This window comes from Geotrypetes seraphini, chromosome 13 (genome assembly GCF_902459505.1).
Source record: "Geotrypetes seraphini chromosome 13, aGeoSer1.1, whole genome shotgun sequence".
NCBI classification, from domain to species: domain Eukaryota; kingdom Metazoa; phylum Chordata; class Amphibia; order Gymnophiona; family Dermophiidae; genus Geotrypetes; species Geotrypetes seraphini.
In genome coordinates this window covers 138,202-160,917 of record NC_047096.1, presented here as the reverse complement: position 1 = coordinate 160,917, position 22,716 = coordinate 138,202, and the positions used below count along the sequence as shown (strand labels likewise).

General features: G+C 43.4%; 1 protein-coding gene across 2 annotated transcripts; it reads left to right on the top strand.

Annotated features, from left to right (window-relative positions):
- Positions 1 to 948: 948 nt before the first annotated feature.
- Positions 949 to 22,484, top strand: KCNC4 (potassium voltage-gated channel subfamily C member 4). Of its 2 annotated transcripts, none has more exons than XM_033918606.1 (3): positions 949 to 1,600; positions 11,383 to 12,313; positions 20,386 to 20,487. In XM_033918606.1, exons 1-3 carry the CDS (start codon positions 1,067 to 1,069, stop codon positions 20,388 to 20,390), a joined length of 1,470 nt encoding a protein of 489 aa, XP_033774497.1. In that variant the 5' UTR covers positions 949 to 1,066; the 3' UTR covers positions 20,391 to 20,487. The 2 variants fall into 2 exon arrangements, with proteins under 2 accessions (XP_033774497.1, XP_033774496.1); XM_033918605.1 differs by lacking the exon at positions 20,386 to 20,487 and adding an exon at positions 21,700 to 22,484 and having other exon boundaries at positions 957 to 1,600.
- The last annotated feature ends 232 nt before the right edge of the window (positions 22,485 to 22,716 follow it).

Genomic DNA, 22,716 nt, shown 5'->3' with positions numbered 1-22,716 from the left:
TGAACATTAGTGTGGTTATATAAGGCAGTGTTCTTTAATGCGAGACCCTTGAGACAATCACAACCCCCATCAGTGGTGTAATAAGGGGGATCCATGGGGACAGTCCTCCTAAGGCATCCCTCCTTGCCCTGCGCACGCACCCCTTGCCATCCCCGGTGCAAGGTTGTGCCCATGTCAGCATTGGCGCTCTTTCTGATGTCACTTCTGGGACCCACACCAAGAAAGTGACGTCAAAGAGCAAGCCAACACTGCTCTTGCTGGAGAAGTTAAAAAGGTATGAGGGGAGGGGCATTACCCTTACTACCACCCATCATTCTTTTTTTAAGGTTGGATGCAGGGCCTAGCATTTCTCTCACCCTTCCTTGCTCTGTATCTCCCTCTCTGTCCATTTCGCCTCCTCCTCTGATCTGTGGCCCTATGAACTTGCTATTTTTGCCATAGATGCAGAGTTCCTCCAGGCAGGGGCCTGTCATAGCTTCCTGTCAGGACCAGCAGTGCAGCCACACAAGACACAAGGAAGGCCGGGCCTTCAAAACTGTGTCTTGCCCATTGACTTCTCTGCTTGGCTGGGGTGAACGCATAGAAACATAGAATATGACGGCCCAACAAGTCTGCCCAATCATGATCCCTTCCCCCCTCGAGAAACTAGCCCCTATCATACCTCTGTAGCGACCCCACATGTTTGAAGACCATTCCATCTATCAATCACCCTTTCGGTAAATAAATATTTCCTGGTGTCATCTCGGCCACGTTTCCAGCTTGGGACGATCATGCTTCAAGGCCAGCTGGAGGTAGCAAAGACAAAGCGTCTGTTAGATTATGGAGGGCTACAGGGAGCGGGGAAAAGGAGCTGGCTCCAAGAGAGTGGAGATGGGACTGGGAGGAAGAGGCAATGCGGGATAAAATGCATTTCCGTCTCGGTCTCGCTGCAGCCAGGCAAACGGCACTGAAGTTGCAAAACAACGAGAAGGGCGGAGGCTGCCATCCGCCGGGGATTTGAGCATCACTGACAGCCGGAGGGAGGGAGCAAGAGGTGCATTGATCGGAGGCCGCACCTGTTGCCCCGATGCTCAACTCCGTGTGTGTGTCCTCGAGCCGGGGCTGCAAGTCCTCGGGCAAAGCCCCCCGCAAGCCCAGCCCGAAGGAGGAGCTGGCCCGGGGCGACGGTGCGGACAGGGTGGTGCTAAACGTGGGGGGCAGCCGGCACGAGACCTACCGCAGCACCCTGCGCGCCCTGCCAGGTACTCGCCTGGCCCGCCTGGCCGAGCCCCAGCCCTGCCCCGCCGAGCTCTTCTTCGACCGGCACCCGGGGCTCTTCGCCTTCGTGCTCAACTACTATCGCACGGGCAAGCTGCACTGCCCAGCCGACCTGTGTGGACCCCTCTTCGAGGAGGAGCTCGCCTTCTGGGGCCTCGACGAGACCGACGTGGAGCCCTGCTGCTGGCTCAGCTACCGGCAGCACCGGCACGCCGAGGAGGTGCTGCGCAGATTCCAGACGCCCCAGGGTGCCCCCCTGCGGCCGGGGCGGGAGCCGCCGCGCTCCTGGCAGCAGCGTGCCTGGGCGCTCTTCGACGATCCCTACTCTTCCCGGGCGGCCAGGGTGAGTGAGCCAGGGCGCGGGATGCACTCGCTAGATGAAGCCCCCCCCCCCCCACTTGAGATCACAGAGTTAACCACAGGAGAACGGACCTAGGAAGGCACATCAAGTTTATTAAAAATTTGATTAATCGCTTATTCAAAATTCTAAGCTATGAACATATCAGTAAAATTACAAAATTGAGGGGGCAGCAAAACAAACAAAGAACTAAACCTTACAAAACTTTACAAGCATAATAAAACAGGAGGAAAGGATAGGAAAAAAATACAATTTGATTGATAGAAGAGAAGGAAGGGAAAGAACAATGAATCTCAGAGAAATTATGGAATTGGAATGAAACTCCTAGTCGGGCTTTCTAATTATTAAATGCGACTTTAAAAAGAATGCTTTTTAGTTTGCTCCCAAATTTATCCAAATTGTTTTCTTCCCTTAAGTAAATAGGGAGGGAATTCCACTCTCCCGCCTTTCTTCCAAAGTGTACATTCTGAGATCTTTAACTCTGGACCCACTCCATCCTGTTTAGATCTTTTTCAGGTCTCCCCAGAGTCTTATACAGGGACATCAGTACCTCCTTTTTCCTACTGGCCGCAAAACTCCAGCAGAGGCTTAGAGAATTGTCCTTAGCCCTTACACGCTTATCTCAGACCACAAACTGTACAAATCACTTGCATTACATCTGTGCACAGACACAATTCTGTTTTTGCACTTTTATACAAGAAATAAGAATGAACAGTAATCTTATAGCTCAGCGGTCTCAAACATGCAGCCCGCGGGCCACATGCAGCCCCCCAGGGTCTATTTTGTGGCCCACAATCTGTCCTCTCCACTTCACAAGTTTTCCAATTGTGGAGAGGACAATCGCATACAGACTGCGGCTCACCTAAAGCAGGGGTCCCCATTCTGCTTCCCTTCCCTTCTCACTGCCCTCCTTCAAGCCACAGCAATTGGGGAATAGGCCAGCACCGAGGTCTTAGCTCTCCCTGCTTATCTTCCCCAGCTCGGAGCCAACCAATTCTCGCCACCCGACGTCAATTCTAACGTCGGGGAGGAAGTTCCGGGCCAGCCAATTGCTGCCTGGCTGGCCCGAAACTTTTTCTCCGACGTTAGAATTGACGTCAGGTGGTGAGAATTGGTCGACCCCGTACTGGGGAAGATAAGCAGGGAGAGCTAAGATCTCAGCACTGTTCTGTTCCCCGATTGCGGCGGTGGCGGCCTGTTCCCCAATGATGGTGGCTTGGGGGAGGGCAGGGAGAAATAAAGAAAGAAAGGGGGGGACAGGGAGACAGAAAAAAAGAAGGGAGACGGGACACAGACAGAAAGGGGCATGGAGAGAGAAAGACAGAAAGAAAGGGCGGGCATGGAGAAAGAAAGAAATGGGGCACGGAGAGAGAGAGAAAGACAGACATATAGAAAGAAAGGGGACATGGTGAGAGAGAGAAAGAAAGAAGGGGGCAGGGTGAAAGAAATAAAAAAAATTGGGGGAGGGAAGGAGACAGATGCCAGACCAGGGGAAATGAAGGAAGGAAGGAGGGAGGGAGAGGAAAGAAAGAGATGTCAGACCATGGAAATAGGGATGGAAGAAGAGAGAGATAGAAGGGAAGGTAAGACATGGAAACTTAGATTTTGAAAAGAAAGTAGAAAAATTGAATATTAAGTTAATGCCAAAAATGGATGCAACTATGTTTCCACTGTAGCAGGGACAAAGTAACTAAGGAGTCAGAAAAACAATTTGAAATGTAAACAAGAGAGACTGACTCTATTATGGTAGCACAACCCAAGAGCAGGACCTGCTATGCAAAAATATGGCTCAGAAAAATGTAACTCTAAAGAGGGAGAAGCAACCCCCTCTTAAGACAAGAGTTTTATCTTTTAATCATTGCTTAATAAATGCAAAGACAAGTCCCACTTAAGGGTGTGAGTTGTAAAAAACTGGATAAATATCTTAATGTGTATATTCAAAACACTTCTGAATGATTTCAAATCTTGCATTCGGGTTGACACTAGACACTTTTGCAATCAAAAAGGTTGAAAAAAGTAAAGGTACTTATCAGGGTCCCGACGCGGCCCCGTTTCAGTATCTGCCTCAGGAGACCCCGTCTAGTAACTGCTAGAAAGGGTAACAACCATGAAAAAATTCCAAAAAGTGTCGTTCTAGAAATGAAACATCTCTGTGCAACCTGTTGCACAGAGATGTTTCATTTCTAGAACGACACTTTTTGGAATTTTTTCATGGTTGTTACTCTTTCTAGCAGTTACTAGACGGGGTCTCCTGAGGCAGATACTGAAACGGGGCCGCGTCGGGACCCTGATAAGTACCTTTACTTTTTTCAACCTTTTTGATTGCAAAAGTGTCTAGTGTCAACCCGAATGCAAGATTTGAAATCATTCAGAAGTGTTTTGAATATACACATTAAGATATTTATCCAGTTTTTTACAACTCACACCCTTAAGTGGGACTTGTCTTTGCATTTATTAAGCAATGATTAAAAGATAAAACTCTTGTCTTAAGAGGGGGTTGCTTCTCCCTCTTTAGAGTTACATTTTTCTGAGCCATATTTTTGCATAGCAGGTCCTGCTCTTGGGTTGTGCTACCATAATAGAGTCAGTCTCTCTTGTTTACATTTCAAAAATGGATGCAAGGCAGAAAGTGAAGACGGAGAGAAAAACAGTCAAAGGACAAGAAGGCCCTGGAAACATAGTTAAAAGCACAGAAAAATAAAGTCACCAGCCAACAAAGGTAGGGAAAATGATTTTATTTTCAATATAGTGATTGAAATGTGTCAGTTTTGAGAAAGGAAAGATATTAAACTTTAAATGTGAGGGCTGCAGAAAAAATAGGGTATTTGGAGGGCCGCAGAAAAAATAGTTAATGACAATTTTGCATAAGGTAAAACTCTTTATAGTTTATAAATCTTTCCTTTAACTGTTAAACTATAAAGAGTTTTACCTCATGCAAAGTTGTCATTTCTTTAATAAGACATTAACTATTTTTTCTGTGGCCCTCCAAGTACCTACAAATCCAAAATGTGGCCCCACTGTTATAGCCCAACTTCCCCTACAAGCTCTAAGGATAACTATTACAATATAAAACACACAGACTCACACACACTTCTGTAGAAGGCAAAATGGGACTGACAAAGACACGCAGTTGGGAGTTTGTATTCCTGGGAGTAGGTAAGGACAAAAGCTTCAATTTTTTAGATTACTCTGTAACATGGACAGAACAGGGAAATGCCTATTCATTATCTCTGATAACCTTGGGTCAAGCAATGAACTTTCTTTGTATCTTTCATGTCTCTTGTGTCATGTAGAGAATTAATTTAAAATTGTTTTTATGTCTGGTAGTAACGGCAGGTAGGGAAATTAGAATGAGGAGAATGGATCAGGGCCCCCCTTCCTTAATTTCTGCCCTGGGCCCCAGCATATCTAAAATCGGCCCTGGCTGTTAAGATCCTGGAAGAAGAGACTCTTCGATTGTGCTTGTACTTGTGAAAGTGGGGGCGCTGGGAACTTCAACTTTCTCTCCAATGTGATACAGCTAAGTGACTCTAGTTTGGAAATGTACTGGGAGTAATAGGTAGGTTAGTGCTTTCTAATAGACTTTTTGTGAGAGTAGATAGTGTTTTTTTGGTTTTTTGCTCTTTTTCTGGCTTTATTAACCAATGATACTTTTTCTGTACTGCTTGAGAGCGTAGTTCTTGCAGCACTAATTGTCAGTGTCTATGCTTGTTGAGTCATTGAGGCTTGTTTAGTAGTTATTACTTATGATATATATGCTCTCTCCCAATTCAGGATAATAATTTGCAAAACATATGTAAATTTTTGCTTAGTGATTACTGAGTGTTTGCTCTATTCTTTTGTTCTTTCCATAATTATTCTATACTATTACGGTACTGTTTCATGAGAATGTTTACTCCATGTAACTTAGTTCCCTTTTTAACATATAGTGCAACCCCCTCTCCAGTATGATCCACTCTATCATTGCAATATAATTTGTACCTTGATAACACAGTCCCACTGATTGTCCTCCTTCCACCAGGTCTCTGAGATGCCTATTATATCTACCTCTTCATTTACTGCTATTTACATAATCTTATTTTTCAGGCTTCTGACACATAAAACTGTGTTCCTTCTCTGCATTTACAAACTGCTTAGAAGTTGGACAGGGATAATTTGCATCCTTTGCTCTTCCCTTAAATATTCTGGTTTCCTTTCGCTATTGTTGAAACCTCTCTATTGGGAGTTCCTAATGTCCTTCAAGGATACTGTACACCAAACCATGTGCTCCTGGGTAACGGTCAGCTTTCCTCCCCATTTTGGTTTAAAAGCTGCTCTATATCCTTTACAAATGTTAGCACCAGCAACCTGGTTCCATCCTGGTTTAGGTGGAGTCCATCCTTTCAGAATAAGCTTCCCCTTTCCCAGAACGTTGCCCAGTTCCCTGTACCTTCATCTCAACCGTGCATTGAGACTTTGGAGGTCCTGGGGAGCATTTCTGAAAATTCTAACCTGGATGATCTAGATGTCAGCTTTTTACCTAAGTGCCTGAATTTGGCTTCCAGAACCTCCCTCCCACATTTTTCTTTGTCACTGGTACCTACTGTATATGTACCAAGACAGCCGGCTCCTCCCTAGCAATATCTAAAATCCTCTCTAGGTGACACATGAGGTCAGCCAACTTTACACCAGATAGACAAGTGACCAGGTCATCCTCATGCCCACCAGCCACTCAGTTATCTACGTGCCTAATAATTGAATCACCAACTACAAGAACTTTCCTAATCCTTCTCTCCTGGGCAAAAACCCCTGGAGACAAATCCTCAGTGGGAGAGGATATTTCATCCCTTGGTGGGCAGGTCCTGGCTACAGGATTGTTTCCTACCTCACTAGGGAGATGCTCTCCTTTAAGGATTCCTCCATTCTCCAAGGCAGCACTGAAGCAGCCAGACTAGAGGTGGGACTTCTTGACAACATCCCTGTAGGTCTCCTTCAGGTCCTCCAAGTCTGCTACTCTAGCCTCAAGGGAATGGACTTGTTCTCTGAAAACCAGGAGCTCTCTGCATTTGAGCACACACATTTAACTGCCACCTGGGAGATAATCATAAGATTAGCCTTACTGAGTCAGACCAATGGTCCATCAAGCCCAATAGCCCATTCTCAAGGTGGCCAATCCAGGTCCCTAGTACCTGGCCAAAACCCAATCCACGGCAAGCAGTGGCTTCCCCCATGTCTTAATAACAGACTATGGACTTTTCCTCCAGAAATTTGTCCAAACCTTTCATAAAACCAGCTATGCTATCCACTTTTACCACAATCTCTGGCAATGTGTTCCAGAGCTTAACTATTCTCTGAGTGAAAAAAATATTTCCTCCTATTTGTTTTTAAAATATTTCCCTGTAGTTTCATCAAGTGTCCCCTAGTCTTTGTAATTTTTGGTGGAGTGAAAAATCAATCCACTCAGGATTTTGTACACTTCAATCAGTGCAAAAGACTAGATAGTACCCCTCTTGCCACTGGATTACTGTCTGCATCTTAACATTATTGAGCTGTTTAGTTAAACCTTAAGGTACCAGGAATAATAGACTAGGATCTTAAGATCCTTAGGATTATATTGAGTGCTTTTTCATTTTGATTCTTAGCAAGTAATGCAATGTCTCACAAACATTGCCAATCCATGGCACACTAAATGTGTTGGCTATGGCTCGAGGCATCTGGGAGTGTGCAGACGTTGATGCGATGATGTCACACGCATGCTTGTATGCACGTGTGGGAAGTCCCTCGAGACGGGGCCCTGAGTCACCAGCGGGGGATGCTGGAAGGGAAGATGCATGGAAAAAAGGAGAGGCGCTGGCACCTGCTGACTTTTGCTACGAGAGGCATGTCCTGTAGGCAGTCAGCCAGCGCTGATACCGCTCCTCTTCCCTAGCATCTCGCGGCACACCTGGAATCTCGGGCAGTGCACACAGTTTGCAATATTCTGAAGTAATAAAATGTAATAAGTCTGTAATAAACACTCCCTCTGTCATCCTAGAATATTTAAAGGCTGTTCCTTTTACATGTGCTAGTACTGGGCAAATCATGTTTCTTAGCTTTAAAAATAGCTGATGAACATAAGTGGATATAACTTTGAATTCAAAGAGACACTTACCTGCTCAAATTATCCCAGATTACCTCAACTCTATCAAAAATGAAGAATTGGGTAACTATAGTCATTGAATTGCTTAGAAATTATAGTTATTTTCTTGGAAAAAGATGGCAAAACTTTCAGATTGCATTGTCGCAAAAAGTTCTTGGGGGTTAGTAATTGATCTTATTTTATTCTGATAGACCTACTATCTACTGTTTTCCTATAAGTCTCAATGATCTGCACAAAATCAGATGCTACTTATTTCCTCTCAAATTATTCCACTCACACTAGAAATGAAAAGGCCACAGTCCATCTAGTTAACTAGAAAGAGAACATAAGGATAGCCACACTGGGTCAGACCAATGGTCCATCTAGCCCAGTATCCCATCTTCGCGGAGGTCAGTCCAAGTCACAAGTATCTGGCAAAAACCCAAATAGTTGCAGCATTCTATGCTACCATCCCATGTCTGTCGCAACAGCAGACTACGGACTTTTCCTCCAGGAATTTGTCCAAACCTTTTTTAAAAACAGTTACATTAACTGCTCTTACCACATCTTCTGGCAACATTTGCAAAACCTCCCATATTGCCACTGTTCCCTCTAAGCCAGGGGTCTCAAAGTCCCTCCTTGAGGGCTGCAATCCAGTCGGGTTTTCAGGATTTCCCCAATGAATATGCATGAGATCTATGTGCATGCACTGCTTTCAATGCATATTCATTGGGAAAATCCTGAAAACCCGACTGGATTGCGGCCCTCAAGGAGGGACTTTGAGATCCCTGCTCTAAACCGAGCGGAAGTCCTTCAACTGTACTGCTTCAACAATACTGTGTTTTCTATCGACAGGGACAGGTAGGTTCCCTGGAATCCTGCAGACTTTGCCTGTCCCTTACTATTGAAAATGTGATAGTGAAACAGCACCACCCACTGGCAGGACTGTAGGTGGAGGACTCCTGCTCAGTTTAGTGCCGTGGTCTCAAACTCAAACCCTTTGCAGGGCCACATTTGAATTTGTAGGTACTTGGAGAGCCTCAGAAAAAAATAGTTAATGTCTTATTAAAGAAATGACAGTTTTGCATGAGGTAAAACTCTTTATAGTTTATAAATCTTTCCTTTAGCTGTTAAAGGAAAGATTTATAAACTATAGAGTTTTACCTCATGCAAAATTGTCATTTCTTTAATAAGACATTATAGTAACTATTTTTTCTTTTCTGGGGCCCTCCAAGTACCTACATATCCAAAATGTGGCCCTGCAAAGGATTTGAGTTTGAGCCCACTGCTCTAGAATGAGAGATTATAAATCTCAATAAATGGGGGGAGTCAACTAATTTACTGGAGGGATCTCGAAGGAGACTTTTGTTTGCCCCAGAGTTCACCAAATTGACACTGCTGCTGCGGCGGCTCAGATGGGAGTCAACTAATTTACTAGAGGGATATCGGAGGAGACTTTTGTTTGCCCTGGAGTCTCCCGCAGCAGTTTAATTTTGCTCTGTTGTACTTTCTTGGCACTGGTGCTTGCTCCCGCAGGCACTGGAAGAGACGGACACTTGATGTCGTCGGGTCCGTCTCCACCAGCTCAAATTGACGCTGCTGTTGTGGCGCGCAGCCATGGCTGCAGGGCGTGCCCTAAGGGGCATGTTATGCCCCTTGGAGCCACAAGGAGCAGAGGCGCTGGAACTAAGGTTGTATTATATTCTTATGTTACCTAGATAGCTTGAATATGGGGAAAAGGAAAATTAAGCCAAAAAGTTCAACACCAGCTGTAACTGGCCCCATGGACAAGCATTTGACATCATTAATGGATAATCCCCCAGTTGTAGTTTTAAATATGAATTCTTCTATATCGGGTGCTCCAGTGAGTCCCCTCGACCAAACTCCTTCTCCTCCCCCAGTATCGAGTGATAGTGGGATCATGACTAATCCTACTAGTTCTACCAAGTATGTGGTACCCTTCACTCAGATAAATAAGTTAGCTTTTACTGAAATTCCTAAGGCACTTGAATTTTTTTGTGCAGTGGCGAGTCAACCAGTATCGGAGGATACACAAGATATTGCATTGAAAGATTTGTGGTTAGGTATTTCTAGAGTGGAGGGGTTTCTCAGGTCAACAGTGAAACAAACAGTGGATTTTTCAGTCAGTTTCTCATAAGTTTGAAAATGTGGATATCAATCTAGGTCATTTGGATAAAAGGTTAAATGTGGTGAAGCTCAATTTACTACACTTCAATCTGACTCAGTATCTGTGGTTAAAGATCTACTGTGATACATTCTAAAATGGAAGTAATGGAAGATTTATATAGAGCGAGGAATCTCCGCTTGGTTAATTTCCCAGTAACTCATTTATTGTCACCGGAAATTCTATTAAGAAAATTTTTTAAAGAAATACTGGGATTACCCAATGCAGAGAATTTCCCTATCAATAATGATTATTATATTCCTTAGAAAAAGTTAGAATCTGCCCAGGATGTAGATCATTTGGTATCAACCGAAATTAATTTGACAGAGTTTCTGGAAGATAATCAGGATATGATCCAGACACGGTCCATCCTTGTGATAACATGCATGAGTAAGATGGATAAGATGTTATTAATGAAATTATATTTTAAAAATAGGTTAACAAAATTTTATGGAGATTTGGTTAGAATTTTTCTGGATGTCTCCAGAGCTACTCAGTTAAGGAGGAAAGAATTTTTGAAATTAAAAATGAGTTTTAGCTCTTGAGGCATCATTCTATTTAAAATTTCCATGTAAGTGCCTTGTTGAATTACAAGACACTGAATTTATATTTTGGGATCCCATACAGTTACAACAATTTCTAATAGCTAGAGAAAAGAAATGACTTATTACTTATGATTGATGATTTTTGTTTCACCACTGAGAAAAGAGGAGCAAAAGAATAATCCCTACTGTTAGGAATACATCGAAATCCATAAGGGTGGATTTCAAATTTATTCCTTTTATTTACTTATAATTTTTGACTTGAATTGTAGTATGTCTCCATTAATGTGGGCTTGAAAAGGAATTTTGTATGGGATTGATTATGGTAATGTCTTAATGTTAATGAATGCTTTTTTTTCTTTATTTGTTCATTATGACAACGTAATGATTGAAAAGTATATATTAAAAAAGTCTCAATATATGAATAGGATAAGATTGAACAGAGTAATCTAAAGAAATATTTTGTATACAAAAGGTGGTGAATACTTGAAACAGTCTCCCAGTGGAGGTAAAGGATATGATGTGAGCGGGAAGGGATTCGGCCTAGCCTCAGGCCATTCCTTCTATGATGACTTCTCCTGTATGTCCTGAATCATGAGAAATGGTTTTTGGAAACCACATACATTACAAACAGACCTTTTAACAATAGTTAATATTGAATTTACAGAGATATTCATCAATGACTGGGAGTGGATTGACTGTATTGTCAAGAAACTGAAGTGAATGGCTGAAAATGGAAATGATTAATTTTTTGTACTAACATGTAAATTGTATTGAGGGATCATTTTTCTCTTCATGTTTTCAGTGACAATTTAAAGAAATGCTGATCTTAAGCCTATGATTGGATTCCATATTATTTGCCTCCAAAGTGAGAAGAAAAATTTGTTTTCTTGTGTAGTTCTCTCCATTCCTAACAGTTTGATTTCCTTTTTATGTTTTGCAGTCAGTTGCTTTAGTTTCTCTCTTTTTCATCCTCGTTTCCATTACAACCTTCTGCATGGAGACACATGAAGCATTTAATGTGAACAGAAATGTCACAGAGATGGTAACTGTTGATAATATCACAGAGATGAAAGCTGTTCGACAGATGGAGACGGTGCCCTTCTTGACATATATAGAGGGTGTCTGTGTTCTTTGGTTTACCGTGGAGTTCTTGCTTAGAATTATCTCTTGCCCAGACAAGCGGTTGTTTCTGAAGAACTTATTAAACATCATTGACTTTGTGGCCATTTTGCCTTTTTACCTAGAGCTGGCTCTCAGAAGGCTCTCTTCCAAGGCTGCTCGGGATGCGCTTGGTTTCCTGAGGGTTGTCCGTTTTGTTCGCATTCTGAGAATCTTTAAACTGACAAGACATTTTGTGGGCCTCCAAGTTTTGGGGCACACCCTTCGAGCTAGTACTAATGAATTTTTATTGCTCATCATTTTTCTAGCATTGGGTGTTTTGATTTTTGCAACCATGATATATTATGCTGAGCGAATTGGTGAAAAGTCTATTAATTCTAATGGCAGTTTTCAAACTCACTTCAAAAACATTCCTATTGGATTTTGGTGGGCAGTGGTGACTATGACAACACTGGGTTATGGAGACATGTACCCCCAAACCTGGTCTGGTATGTTAGTGGGGGCACTGTGTGCACTGGCTGGGGTATTGACTATTGCCATGCCAGTCCCTGTCATTGTGAACAATTTTGGAATGTATTATTCTCTAGCCATGGCAAGGCAAAAACTCCCCAAAAAGAGGAAAAAGCACATCCCCCAACCAGCTCAACCTGACTCTCCCACTTTCTACAGTTCTGAAGACAACTGCCCCAACAGTACAGAAAGTGACACTTGCCCTCTGGCTGCTGAGGAGGTGATGGAGCAAAAGGAGTCAGGTAAGATACATATCTGAAACAGGCTACAGGGTAAGATGATCAGAATGTGGTACAGACGTATGAATGGAAGTTGCTTAGTACTATATTTGCAAGATGAGACATAGAAACATGACGGTAGATAAAGGCCAAATGGTCCATCCGCAGCATCCACTGTCTCCTCCTCTCCCTATAGGCTAAGGCTCTTAACATTTGCATCTCCCCTTCCTATATACTAAGGCTCTTAACGCTTGCATTGTGAGGTCATAGATCTTTATGGTTATAGAAACATGACGGCAGATAAAGGTCAAATGGCCCCTCCAGTCTGCTGATCTGCAGCATCCACTATCTCCTCCTCTCCCTATTGGCTAAGAGGTACATAATCGAAACAAAAATATGTCTAAAAACCTTCCTACATTGGCACTTGAACGATCAAAAGACAGGTCGTCCAAGTGCCGATAATTGAAATGGGTTTTAGATGTATCTAGAGGCAGTTTAGGCCTTTTCACTGCCGCTGTGTGCCCAGAGCGAAAAGGGGTGTTTTTTGAGGAGTGGTTAGGGCGAGAGGTGGGCTGATCTAGGCTTAGTCATCCTGCAGCAATAATCGAAAGTTTGACAAGACTGTATAGACGGAACTTATATGTTGTGACTCAGGCGATCTAAAAACAGGTCTAAGTGCCCAGAAGATATACAAAGTGACCAGATAACCACTGCAGGGACAAAGTACAGACCCCACACACTCCCCCAGTGATCACTGACCCCCCCCCCCAAAAAAAAAAAAAAAAAAAAATCAGAATAAAAATATACATACCTGTCTCCAGAACATCAGCACCTGGCATAGGAAAGCCTAGTAGAGCTGCACAGAGGTGGCTTAAGTAATCTTGGGGGTAAGCTAGTGAACCATAGAGAGGAGGACCCAGGTCCATAAGTCACTCTAACCACTGTATTCATGGTGGAACATGTGAGCTCACCAAAAAAAACCCTACTGTACTGGCACCTGCAGCCTTAAGGGCTATTGGGGTGGTAGACAGGTGGGTATAGTAGGTTTTGGGGGCTCACCATGACCTGCAAGGGAGTTGTGGTGCGATGTTTATGTGACACCTTTTTTGTGCAGCAGTGCCCTGTAAGGTACCCCACTACTCTGTTGCTATGTCTGGGTGGCCAATCCATTACTTTGCTGACCCCTCCCATGTCCAAAAGGTCTTGTTCTAAGCGTTTTAGACTTGGACCTTTTTTTGGATGAGAATATGGTATAAAGATAGACGGTCTGGATGATCAAACGGCTGGACATATAATTAGATGATTCTCAAAAAAAATATATATATATTATCCCAGGACAAGCAGGCAGGTATTCTCACTAGTGGGTGATGTCATCCGACAGAGCCCCGATACGGATGTCTCACAAGCATACTTGCTTGCAGAAACTCAGAAGTTTCGAGATGCCTGTACCACGCATGCGCCAGTATCTTCCCGCCCGATGGTCCGGGCGTGTCTCCTCAGTTCTTTTCTTTTCGCGGAGCTGAGAAGTTTACTTCAATTCTGCGCTAATTGAAAACCCGTTTTTTTGCCTTCTATTGTCGCGGTTTTGAGTTATTTTACTCTTTATCGTGTGTTTTATTTTCTTTGATTTCTTATTTTTAAAAAAAAAAAAATTTTCTTCTGGTGGTTCGACCGGGTCGGCCACGTGGCTCAGGCCCCGCTCCTTCGATCTCGCGGCGGAGCTTTTTCGGCCTATGTCCCGGCCAATTACCGGTTTTAAAAAGTGTAGCAAGTGCCAGCGCGCAATTTCGTTGACGGACCCACATCGACGCTGCCTGCAATGTCTTGGTCCAGAACATTTTCCGAAATCGTGCAGGCCTTGTTCCACTCTCACAGCACGTGCGTTTAAGCGTCGCTTTTTTTTTTGTGGGAGTCGATGTTCAAGATGGAAGATGCTAAAGAACCTTCGGCTTCGACTTCGACCAGCGCTTTGCCTGCATCTGCGAAGCCCTCCACCGCTCCTGCTACGCCGGGTCTCCTGAAGCCGGCTTCCTTCATTCCGGTTTCGACCCCGCCTCCTGCTCCGGTGCCTTCCTCCATCTCCTCGGATCAGGTACCTCAGCCTCCCATTCCGCCAGTGGTTCTCAAAGTGCCGAAGGCTTCCAAGCCAAAGCACTCGACCACGAAGGAAAGCGAAGACCGTGCAGGAGGCCCCACTTTAGGTGCGGCTACCTCCTTGTCGGCTTCGTTACGTTCTATTATGGAGGCTCAATTCCTCGAGCTTATGCAAACCGTGGGACCCAAGTTGCTGGCCACGATTCAAGGTGACCAATCGGTTCCTCCTCCGGGGGGCGGGCCACCCCTCCTCCTCCTTGCCGTTCGCTCTCGTTGCTCGGCAAGGAGGAGCGGCGCTCAGTGGTCGGTCCCTCGAGGTGGGCCTCTTTTAGTGATATGCCCCCCTTAGAACCTATAACACCTCCAGACGAGGATGTTTGGAATCCTCCCTCGAGTAATCGAAGCCCTGGGCATCGCAAACAGGAAGAGTTCTTCCACACTCCGTATCAGGCCTGGGATGCATCTCAAGAGGCGTCGCATCTCCCGCCTCTTCGCTCTACTGCTTCGAGTCCCATCTACTCCTTGGAGGCTTCTGGGGACCATTCTAAGCACCGCTGATCTAGATCCCCTTCCAGACATCGGGAGGGCGTCGGTCCAGGCATTCTTCAAGGCATTCCTCTCGACACTCTACAGTTTCGCCTCAGAAGAAGCTGCCTCGTGTGGGGTATTCCTCTTCGGATGTCTCTCCTCCTCCGGGACCGGAGTTCGAGGATCCCTGTGGCTCGTTCTCGCCCTGTCGATCACAGTTCTCTATGGATCCCGAGGCCTCGACTTCGTCCAGTCCGTCCCGCCGGCCTGTGCTAGCGGACCAGTTATCCTTCTCATCTTTCCTCCGGCAGATGGCGGATGACCTGGACATCATCTTGGACTCCGGTTCCCGATACTCTAAAGAATACCTGGATACCATGCATTTGCCTCATCCTCCGGCAGAATCTCTTCGACTTCCTCTTCATAAACTCCTCGATCAAACTTTCATGAGGTGTTTTGAAACGCCGTACTCTATCCCGGCTGTTCCTGGCAAGCTGGATGCCAGGTACCGAACAGTGCATCACAAGGGCTCGGGATTCGAGGGCTCCCAACTCTCTCACCAATCCCTGTTGGTTGAATCCTCCCTTAAGCGGTCTCATCCGTTCCAGGTGTATGCCTCGGTGCCTCCAGGCAGAGAGGGCCGGACCATGGACAAGTTTGGGAGGCGTATATACCAGAACTCGATGATGGCTTCATCAAGGGGGGTTCATCAAGGGCAGGAGGGTCTGGGATCCCTCCTGCCCGTAATGTAGTGGGGGGTGGGGGTAGGGGGGTCGCCTGGGCCAGGAGGGCTGGGGCTCCCTCCTGGCCCGATCGAGTCGGGGGGGGGGGGGGTCCGTGGCTTCAGCAGGGCAAGAGGGCTTGGGCTCCCTCTTGCCCCGATGTTGTCGGGGGGGGAGGGGGGTTTGGTGGTTTGACTTGGCAGGAGGGCTTGGGCACCCTCCTGCCTGGATGGTTGTGGGGGAGGGGGATTCTGTAACCGGTGTTGTTTTTGACAGACACCGGTTACAGAATCCAGCTTTTAGGCGAAGGACTGGCTCCTCCTTCGCCTAAAAGCTCTTCTGTTGGACGTTTGGGGCTTAGGCGTTTTTTTCTTTCATTATGGCTAAAAAGTGTAGATGTGCTGTGGGGGTACTTTTAGACGTAGTGGAGATTGGGTGTTTAGGCAGAGGAAAGCCATAATCAAAACATGGACGTTTGTTTTGGTTATGGACACTTTCCCTGCTTCTGGGTTGAACGTTTAGGGACTTAGACGCTTTTTTTGATGATGCCCCTTCAAGGCTCTTTATACCTGTATTGTGAGGTCATAGAGTTTTATGGTTAAAGAAACATGACAGCAGATAAAGGCCAATGGCCCTTCCAGTCTGCCCATCCACAGCTGATCAGTTCATATATGGTGCTTTGCTTGAAAGTAGAAAATGAATTTATAGGCATTTGTTCTGCCTCAGCAGTAGAAGTCTGCTATCCCAAGAAAGGAAGTCTGGTCAAATTACCTGAAGTCAATACCCTCAAAGTATCTTACTGAGTGATATTCTGTACAGAAATGTGATTTCATGGGTTTAGTTTAGCTGTGTTAGTAAATTGGGCTCCTGTGTGTCATGCTGGCCATATTGTAAAGTCGTTTTGTTCAGATGTTGTACTGTAAACTATGCATTAATTATTGGCATATCACAGACTCCGCTGCACAGCACAGTTGGATAATATAACAGCTAACATGATTTGTAGTGATATATTCTAAACAAAAGAGACTATAAATCCAAACATGTAACAAAATATTTTAAATTTATTTATTTTAAATATTTATTATCTGCCTAAAAAAAACCATTCATAATATCTTACATTAAGACCAATTAAACATTGTCTGAGTCATACATACACTGTAATAAATAAAACAAACAGCTCCCTAAATTCACAGATCTATGTTCAATAAAATTCCTGGACAAAAAAATATTAGAACGTCAAGAAGGTAAAAATATGTGTGCTGAGAAGGGGTAACTCTGTTATGAAGTGAATAAAAACATTATCACTGAATACTCTCAACTCCAGTCATTGCAAACAAAGCCTATATATCAGGGGTGCCCACACTTTTTGGGTTTGCGAGCTACTTTTAAAATGACCAAGTCAAAATGATCTACCAACAATAAAATTTATAAAAAACCCACAAAGCACACTGTACGCAGAGAAAATGTTAATTATCATTTATATTCTGGGGGGTTTTCAAAGAGGTCAAGACAATGTCACCTCAGTAACAACTATACAAAAATAGACAAATATACCCCCTCCCTTTTTACTAAACCACGATAGTGGTTTTTAGCGCAGGGAGCTGCACTGAATGCTCCGCACTGCTCTTGATGCTCATAGGCTCCCTGCGCTAAAAACCGCTATTGCAGTTTAGTAAAGGGGGGCCATAGTGCAAAATATAGACAGCAGATATAAATTCTCAAAATGGACACATTTTGATCACTAAATTACATTACATTACATTAGAGATTTCTATTCTGCCATTACCTTGCAGTTCAAGGCGGATTACAAAATAATTAAGGTTGGTCAGTTACATAAAGAGAACAGTGGTCAGTTATAAGAAGAGATCAGTGGTCATGACTAGTGAAGAGGGCGGGTATTCTCAGGGAGTTAAGAAGCTAGGAGGAATGATGGAATCGTGGTGTTAAGACTTAAGCAGGGATTTCTTGAAGAGTAAGGTCTTTATTTCTTTTCTGAATAGCTTGTAGTCCGTGGTTGTAATTAGCAGATTGGAGATTTGGTTATCCAGTTTCGCTGCTTGGGTGGCTAGGAGTCCGTCGTAAAGTTTTTTTCGTTTAACTTCTTTGATTGGCGGGTGTGTGAATGGGGTGTGATTTTCTATGTCTGGTTGAAGTATTATGGATGAGTCAGTTGTTCAGGTAGGTTGGGCTGTCACCATTTATGGTTTTAAATAGCGTGCAGTAAAATTTGAATAGTATTTTTTCCTGGATTGGGAGCCAGTGTGAGCTCATGAAAGCTTCAGTGATGTGGTCGTGTTTTTTTAGGGAGTAGACGAGTGTTAGTGCTGTATTTTGGACTGTTTGCAGTTGTTTGATCATTATTGCAGGGCAGGGGAGATAGCGGATATTGCAATAATCCAGTATACCTAGGATAAGGGATTGAACTATATGAGCTGGAATTGTGCTCTTTCAAAGAATTTGCGTATTTGTCTTAGGTTCCTCATTACGGCAAAAGATTTCTGAATTGTTTTGTTTATTTGTGATTGTATGGTGCAACATCTGTCTATTGTCACTCCTAGTAGTTTCAGGGTGTTTTGGAAGGGGTAATTGATCGAGTTGATTTCTATATTGGTAATAGTGGGGGTTTTGTTATTTTCGAGGAGAATTAATTTTGTTTTGTCTGGGTTGAGTTTCAGTTTGTGGTCTTCCATCCAATTCGCTACTGTTTCCATAGTTCGGTGTAGAGTGCCTGTTATGGTGGTCTTTGGCTGATCAAAAGGTATGAGGATGGTGAAATCATCAGCATAACTATAGGAGGTTAAGCCTAGTTTTTCCATGTATGTTCCGAGGGAGGCAGTATATAGGTTGAATAGAATAGGAGACAGAGGAGATCCTTGTGGAACTCCACAGGGGTTGGACCAAGATTCAGATTTTTCTTTATCTGATTTAACTCTGTATGATCTTGATTTAAGGAAACCCTTGAACCATGAGAGTACATTGTCTGAGATACCTATTGAATCTAAAATTTGCAGTAGTATGTTATGGTCTACCAGATCAAATGCTGCTGTTAGATCCAGTTGTATGAGAAGCATTCTTTTTCCAGTGCTGAGGTGTTGTCTAATTGTGTCCATAAGGGAACCTCGTAATGTCTCTGTACTGAAGTTGGTTCTGAAGCCAGATTGTGTTGGGTGTAGTATGTTATGATTTTCTAGGTAGGTGGTGAGGAGTTTAGCTACTAGTCCTTCTATTAGTTTGACGTATAGAGGGATTGAGGCGATGGGTCTGTAGTTGGACGGTTGATCAGTTGGTCCTTTCGGGTCTTTCAGAATCGGGGTGATGATGATTTCACTGAGGTTAGTTGGGAAAAGGCCATCTGTGAGCATGTTTTGTATCCATTGAAAGAGTAGAATACGGAATTTTGTACTGGACGTTGTTAGGAGATATGGTGGGCAGTGGTTGAGGTCACATGATGCATGGCTGTACTTTTTGTAGAGGTTGTTAAATTCGGGCCATTGTATATTGGGGAATTGGGACCAAGATCTGTCTGCGGCTGTTGACTCTTTTTCTGTGGGGCATATTGTGAGTTCAATTAGGTGAGGTGGTGAGCAGTTGAGGGTAGCTCTGGCATTTGTGATTTTATTCTTGAAGTGTTCTGCTAAGAGAGTGGCTGAGGGAGGGGGGCGATGTTGGTGGTTATGAGGGGTTTGGTGTCTGTTAGTTGTTTTAATATTTGGAATAGTTTTTTGGTGTCTTGGGTTTCTTTCCCAATTAGGTTGGTGTAGTATGTTTTCCTCTTATCCTTTAGTTGTATTTTGTATTGTTTGTTAATTTTTTTCCAGGTGGTTTTCGTGTGTTCTAGGTTATTTTTTATCCATTCTCTTTCTAGTCTTCTACATTGTCTTTTGAGTAGGAGTAGATCATTGTCAAACCATTGGTCAGATCGTCGGCAACAAACCCCTAAGCCACCGCCGCTCCAAGCTCTCCCTAATTCCCGATGCAGAAGTGCCGGGCCGACCAGCCTTCCTCCCCCCGACATTAATTCTGATGTCGGAGAAGAAGTTCGGGGCCAGCCAGGCAGCGATTGGCTGTCCCGGAACTTCCTCTCCGATGTCAGAATTGACATCGGGGGGAGGATGGCTGGTTGGCCAGGAACTTCATCTTGTTTACGGCGTCGGGATGTAGGTAGAACGTGAAGGGCAGTGCCCATACCTCATGCATGCCAGTGCTTCCCATCCAATGTTGGACTAGGGGGGATATGACTGAGACTTTTTAATGTCTCCATGGCATTAATGTTCAGGAGGCGAGCCTTTTTCAAATGAAGGAAAACTCTGAAATGAGAGGGCATAGGATGAAGTTAAGAGGTGGTAGGCTCAGGAGCAATCTAATGAAATACTTTTGTACAAAAATGATAGTAAATGCATGGAACAGTCCCCCAGACAGAGACTGTCTGAATACAAGATAGCATAGGATTTGGAGCTGAAAATGTTGCATATAGTCCACAAAAAGGGAACTCATAAATATTGACTTCTGTGCTGGAGCAAAATATTGCAATACCTATCTTTAAGGATGAATAGTCTTGGAAACCTGTGAAGTAATACAAAATTTGAATATCTAAAAATATGATTAACATTTGAATGAACGATTGGTGTCAGTTATTCAACCATTGCAAAAAATTGATTAATAAATGTATTCTATCAATATGCAAAAATATCATGAATATTGATAATATTAATTTGTTTTATATTGGAGGTTTTAATTTTTTTTTTTTTTTAGTTTAACATTTGGTAGTTTGGATGCAGTTTTTCCCTGATGAAGCCATGACACGGTGAAACATGGATCATGTTGGAGAACTAGAGAATTTGGATTAATTGGAACTGTTACAATTTTTTCTCATGAAACTGTTTATTAATATTTTTATCAAGTAACAATACAGGGTTTGAGGTGAAGTGGATTACTCTATCATCTCTTAAGGTTGAGAGGATTTTTTTGCTTTTCATCAAATTGGATGGGTGTATTCACCAGTATCATCAAAATAATTAATTACTAATTTATATCTTCTTTTGCTGCAAGTTGCTATAAAAATTTGTATTACTTCACAGGTTTCCAAGACTATTCATCCTTAATTATTATATATATATATATATATGCTTCATATGTGATAGTTCGAATTGAGGGTGCTTGATTATAATGTTTTTTTCTTCACCTTCTAACAAAGTTATCCCTCTGAGCACATTTTTGCCTTCTTAATATAATATACTATTTCAAATATTGTGTTATATGTGGAAATGTTTGTATTTTTTGGCTTTTTTTTTTAGATTTCTTGCTTTGGTTAGGAGCAATCATTTTGTTTCTTTTCTCATACTTCCATTTTTTGTGGGCTCTGCTACTGGGTTTGCTCATTGCTGTATGTGCATTGGGTTGTGCTAAGGCTCATTGCTTTTCACATATTGTAGTGAGACTTCTATTGTGCAGCAAGGAGGGCTTGTACTGTTTGGTGGGTAGGGGGGGAGGATAGCCGGGAGACCTAGCCTAAAGCTTCCGTTCTGGCAGAAAGGTAAAGAGGGTCTTCAAAAGGCATTTGCATTGTCCATGGGCAGAGAATTCTGCTGCCTAACCATGGTGGAAGATGCTGCCTGTGTGCATTGTAGTCTTTTAGTGGGAGATAAGAAGAATAAGAAAATAATAGCGGCTACTGAGTTAGATGGACCATTGGTCTGACCCAATAAGGCTACTGAGTAGTAGCCTGTCTTCACAGTGGCCAACCCAGGTCCCAAGTAAGTGACAAAAACACAAATAGTTACCAATCCCAGGACAGCAGTGACTGCCTCAATAAGTTTGATTTAAATGATAGTCACTTTTTTTTTTCCCTAGATCATAAGGCAGGTTTTCTCTTCTCCCAAATGCTATATAGATAATCTTGCATTCCATTTTTAAGCAGAAATAATTATGGAAATTTTTCCTGGCAGGAAGTAACAGAAGTCAGGAGATGCTAAGATCAATTTGTCATCTTCCAGGTAGAGAAGCTTATACTCAGGAAAGGAACACTTGTGACATCTTTGTTTTCTTTCCCATTTGTTGTTTTTAAAGATTCCAGATTGAATGGTGATATCAATGCAGTCTTGTCAGATGAGGAATATGGGAGCCTCACCCAACCTTTGTCATCTGAAGAGAGGCATCCAGAGGGGCGCTCTAGTACCAGGGACAAGACCATGACAGCAGCCCCTTGCTTTTTGTTAAGTGCTGGAGATTCTCCTCTGTAGCTGATGGTGGCATCCAAAAAGCTACAATCAAGATCCACAGAGAATAAAACAGATACTTGAAAAGGAGAATGCAAGAAGAGTGCAACAGTATACCGTTGAAGGGTTCATAGAATGTCGTCTTGGTCTTTCAAAATTAATGGAAGATTATTATAAGATTTTCTTTCTTTTGGTTTTATTTCCCTTCAGTCAGTTACCCAGGTCATACTAGTAGACTCATCAGCTTTTCTTCTATCCTATATCCTGCCAGAAACTAGCAAGATAAATGCCACCAGCCCCAGGCAGATGGTACCAGGAAGTTGATAGAGGAGTTAGGGTGAATGTAGTGACGGTAATAGATCGGCCAATTGGCCTATTCCAGTGGTAGTCAAAAGAGCCAAAGATCAGCAGTACAATGATTAAGATTTCTTTTGAGAGCCATACCCCGCGCCTGCTTGCGCTACGATGGCTACGTCAATCCGACTGACACCCTGCTCGCCCGCATGTAGTCGACATCGATTCGTGGCAAAGCCTAGAGAATAACACAGGGAAAAAATTTGTCTCCGTCCCGTCCCCGCGAGCTCGGCCCCCGTCCCCACAAACCATCTGATCCCATCCACACAAGCCTCAAATAGTTTTATATGGAACTTATTATATTAAAGTATAAAAAGAAACAATATTCTGTACAATTGTCAAAAATCACCAGAAGACTAAAACTGATTCAAAACACAGCTGTCCGCCTCATTTTCGGCCTGAACAAATGGGAACACATCACCCCCTTCTACCACCAACTGCACTGGCTACCCTTCGAATCCCGAGTCTTCTTCAAGTTCGCCTGCATCTGTTACAAGACAGTATTTGGTCTCTC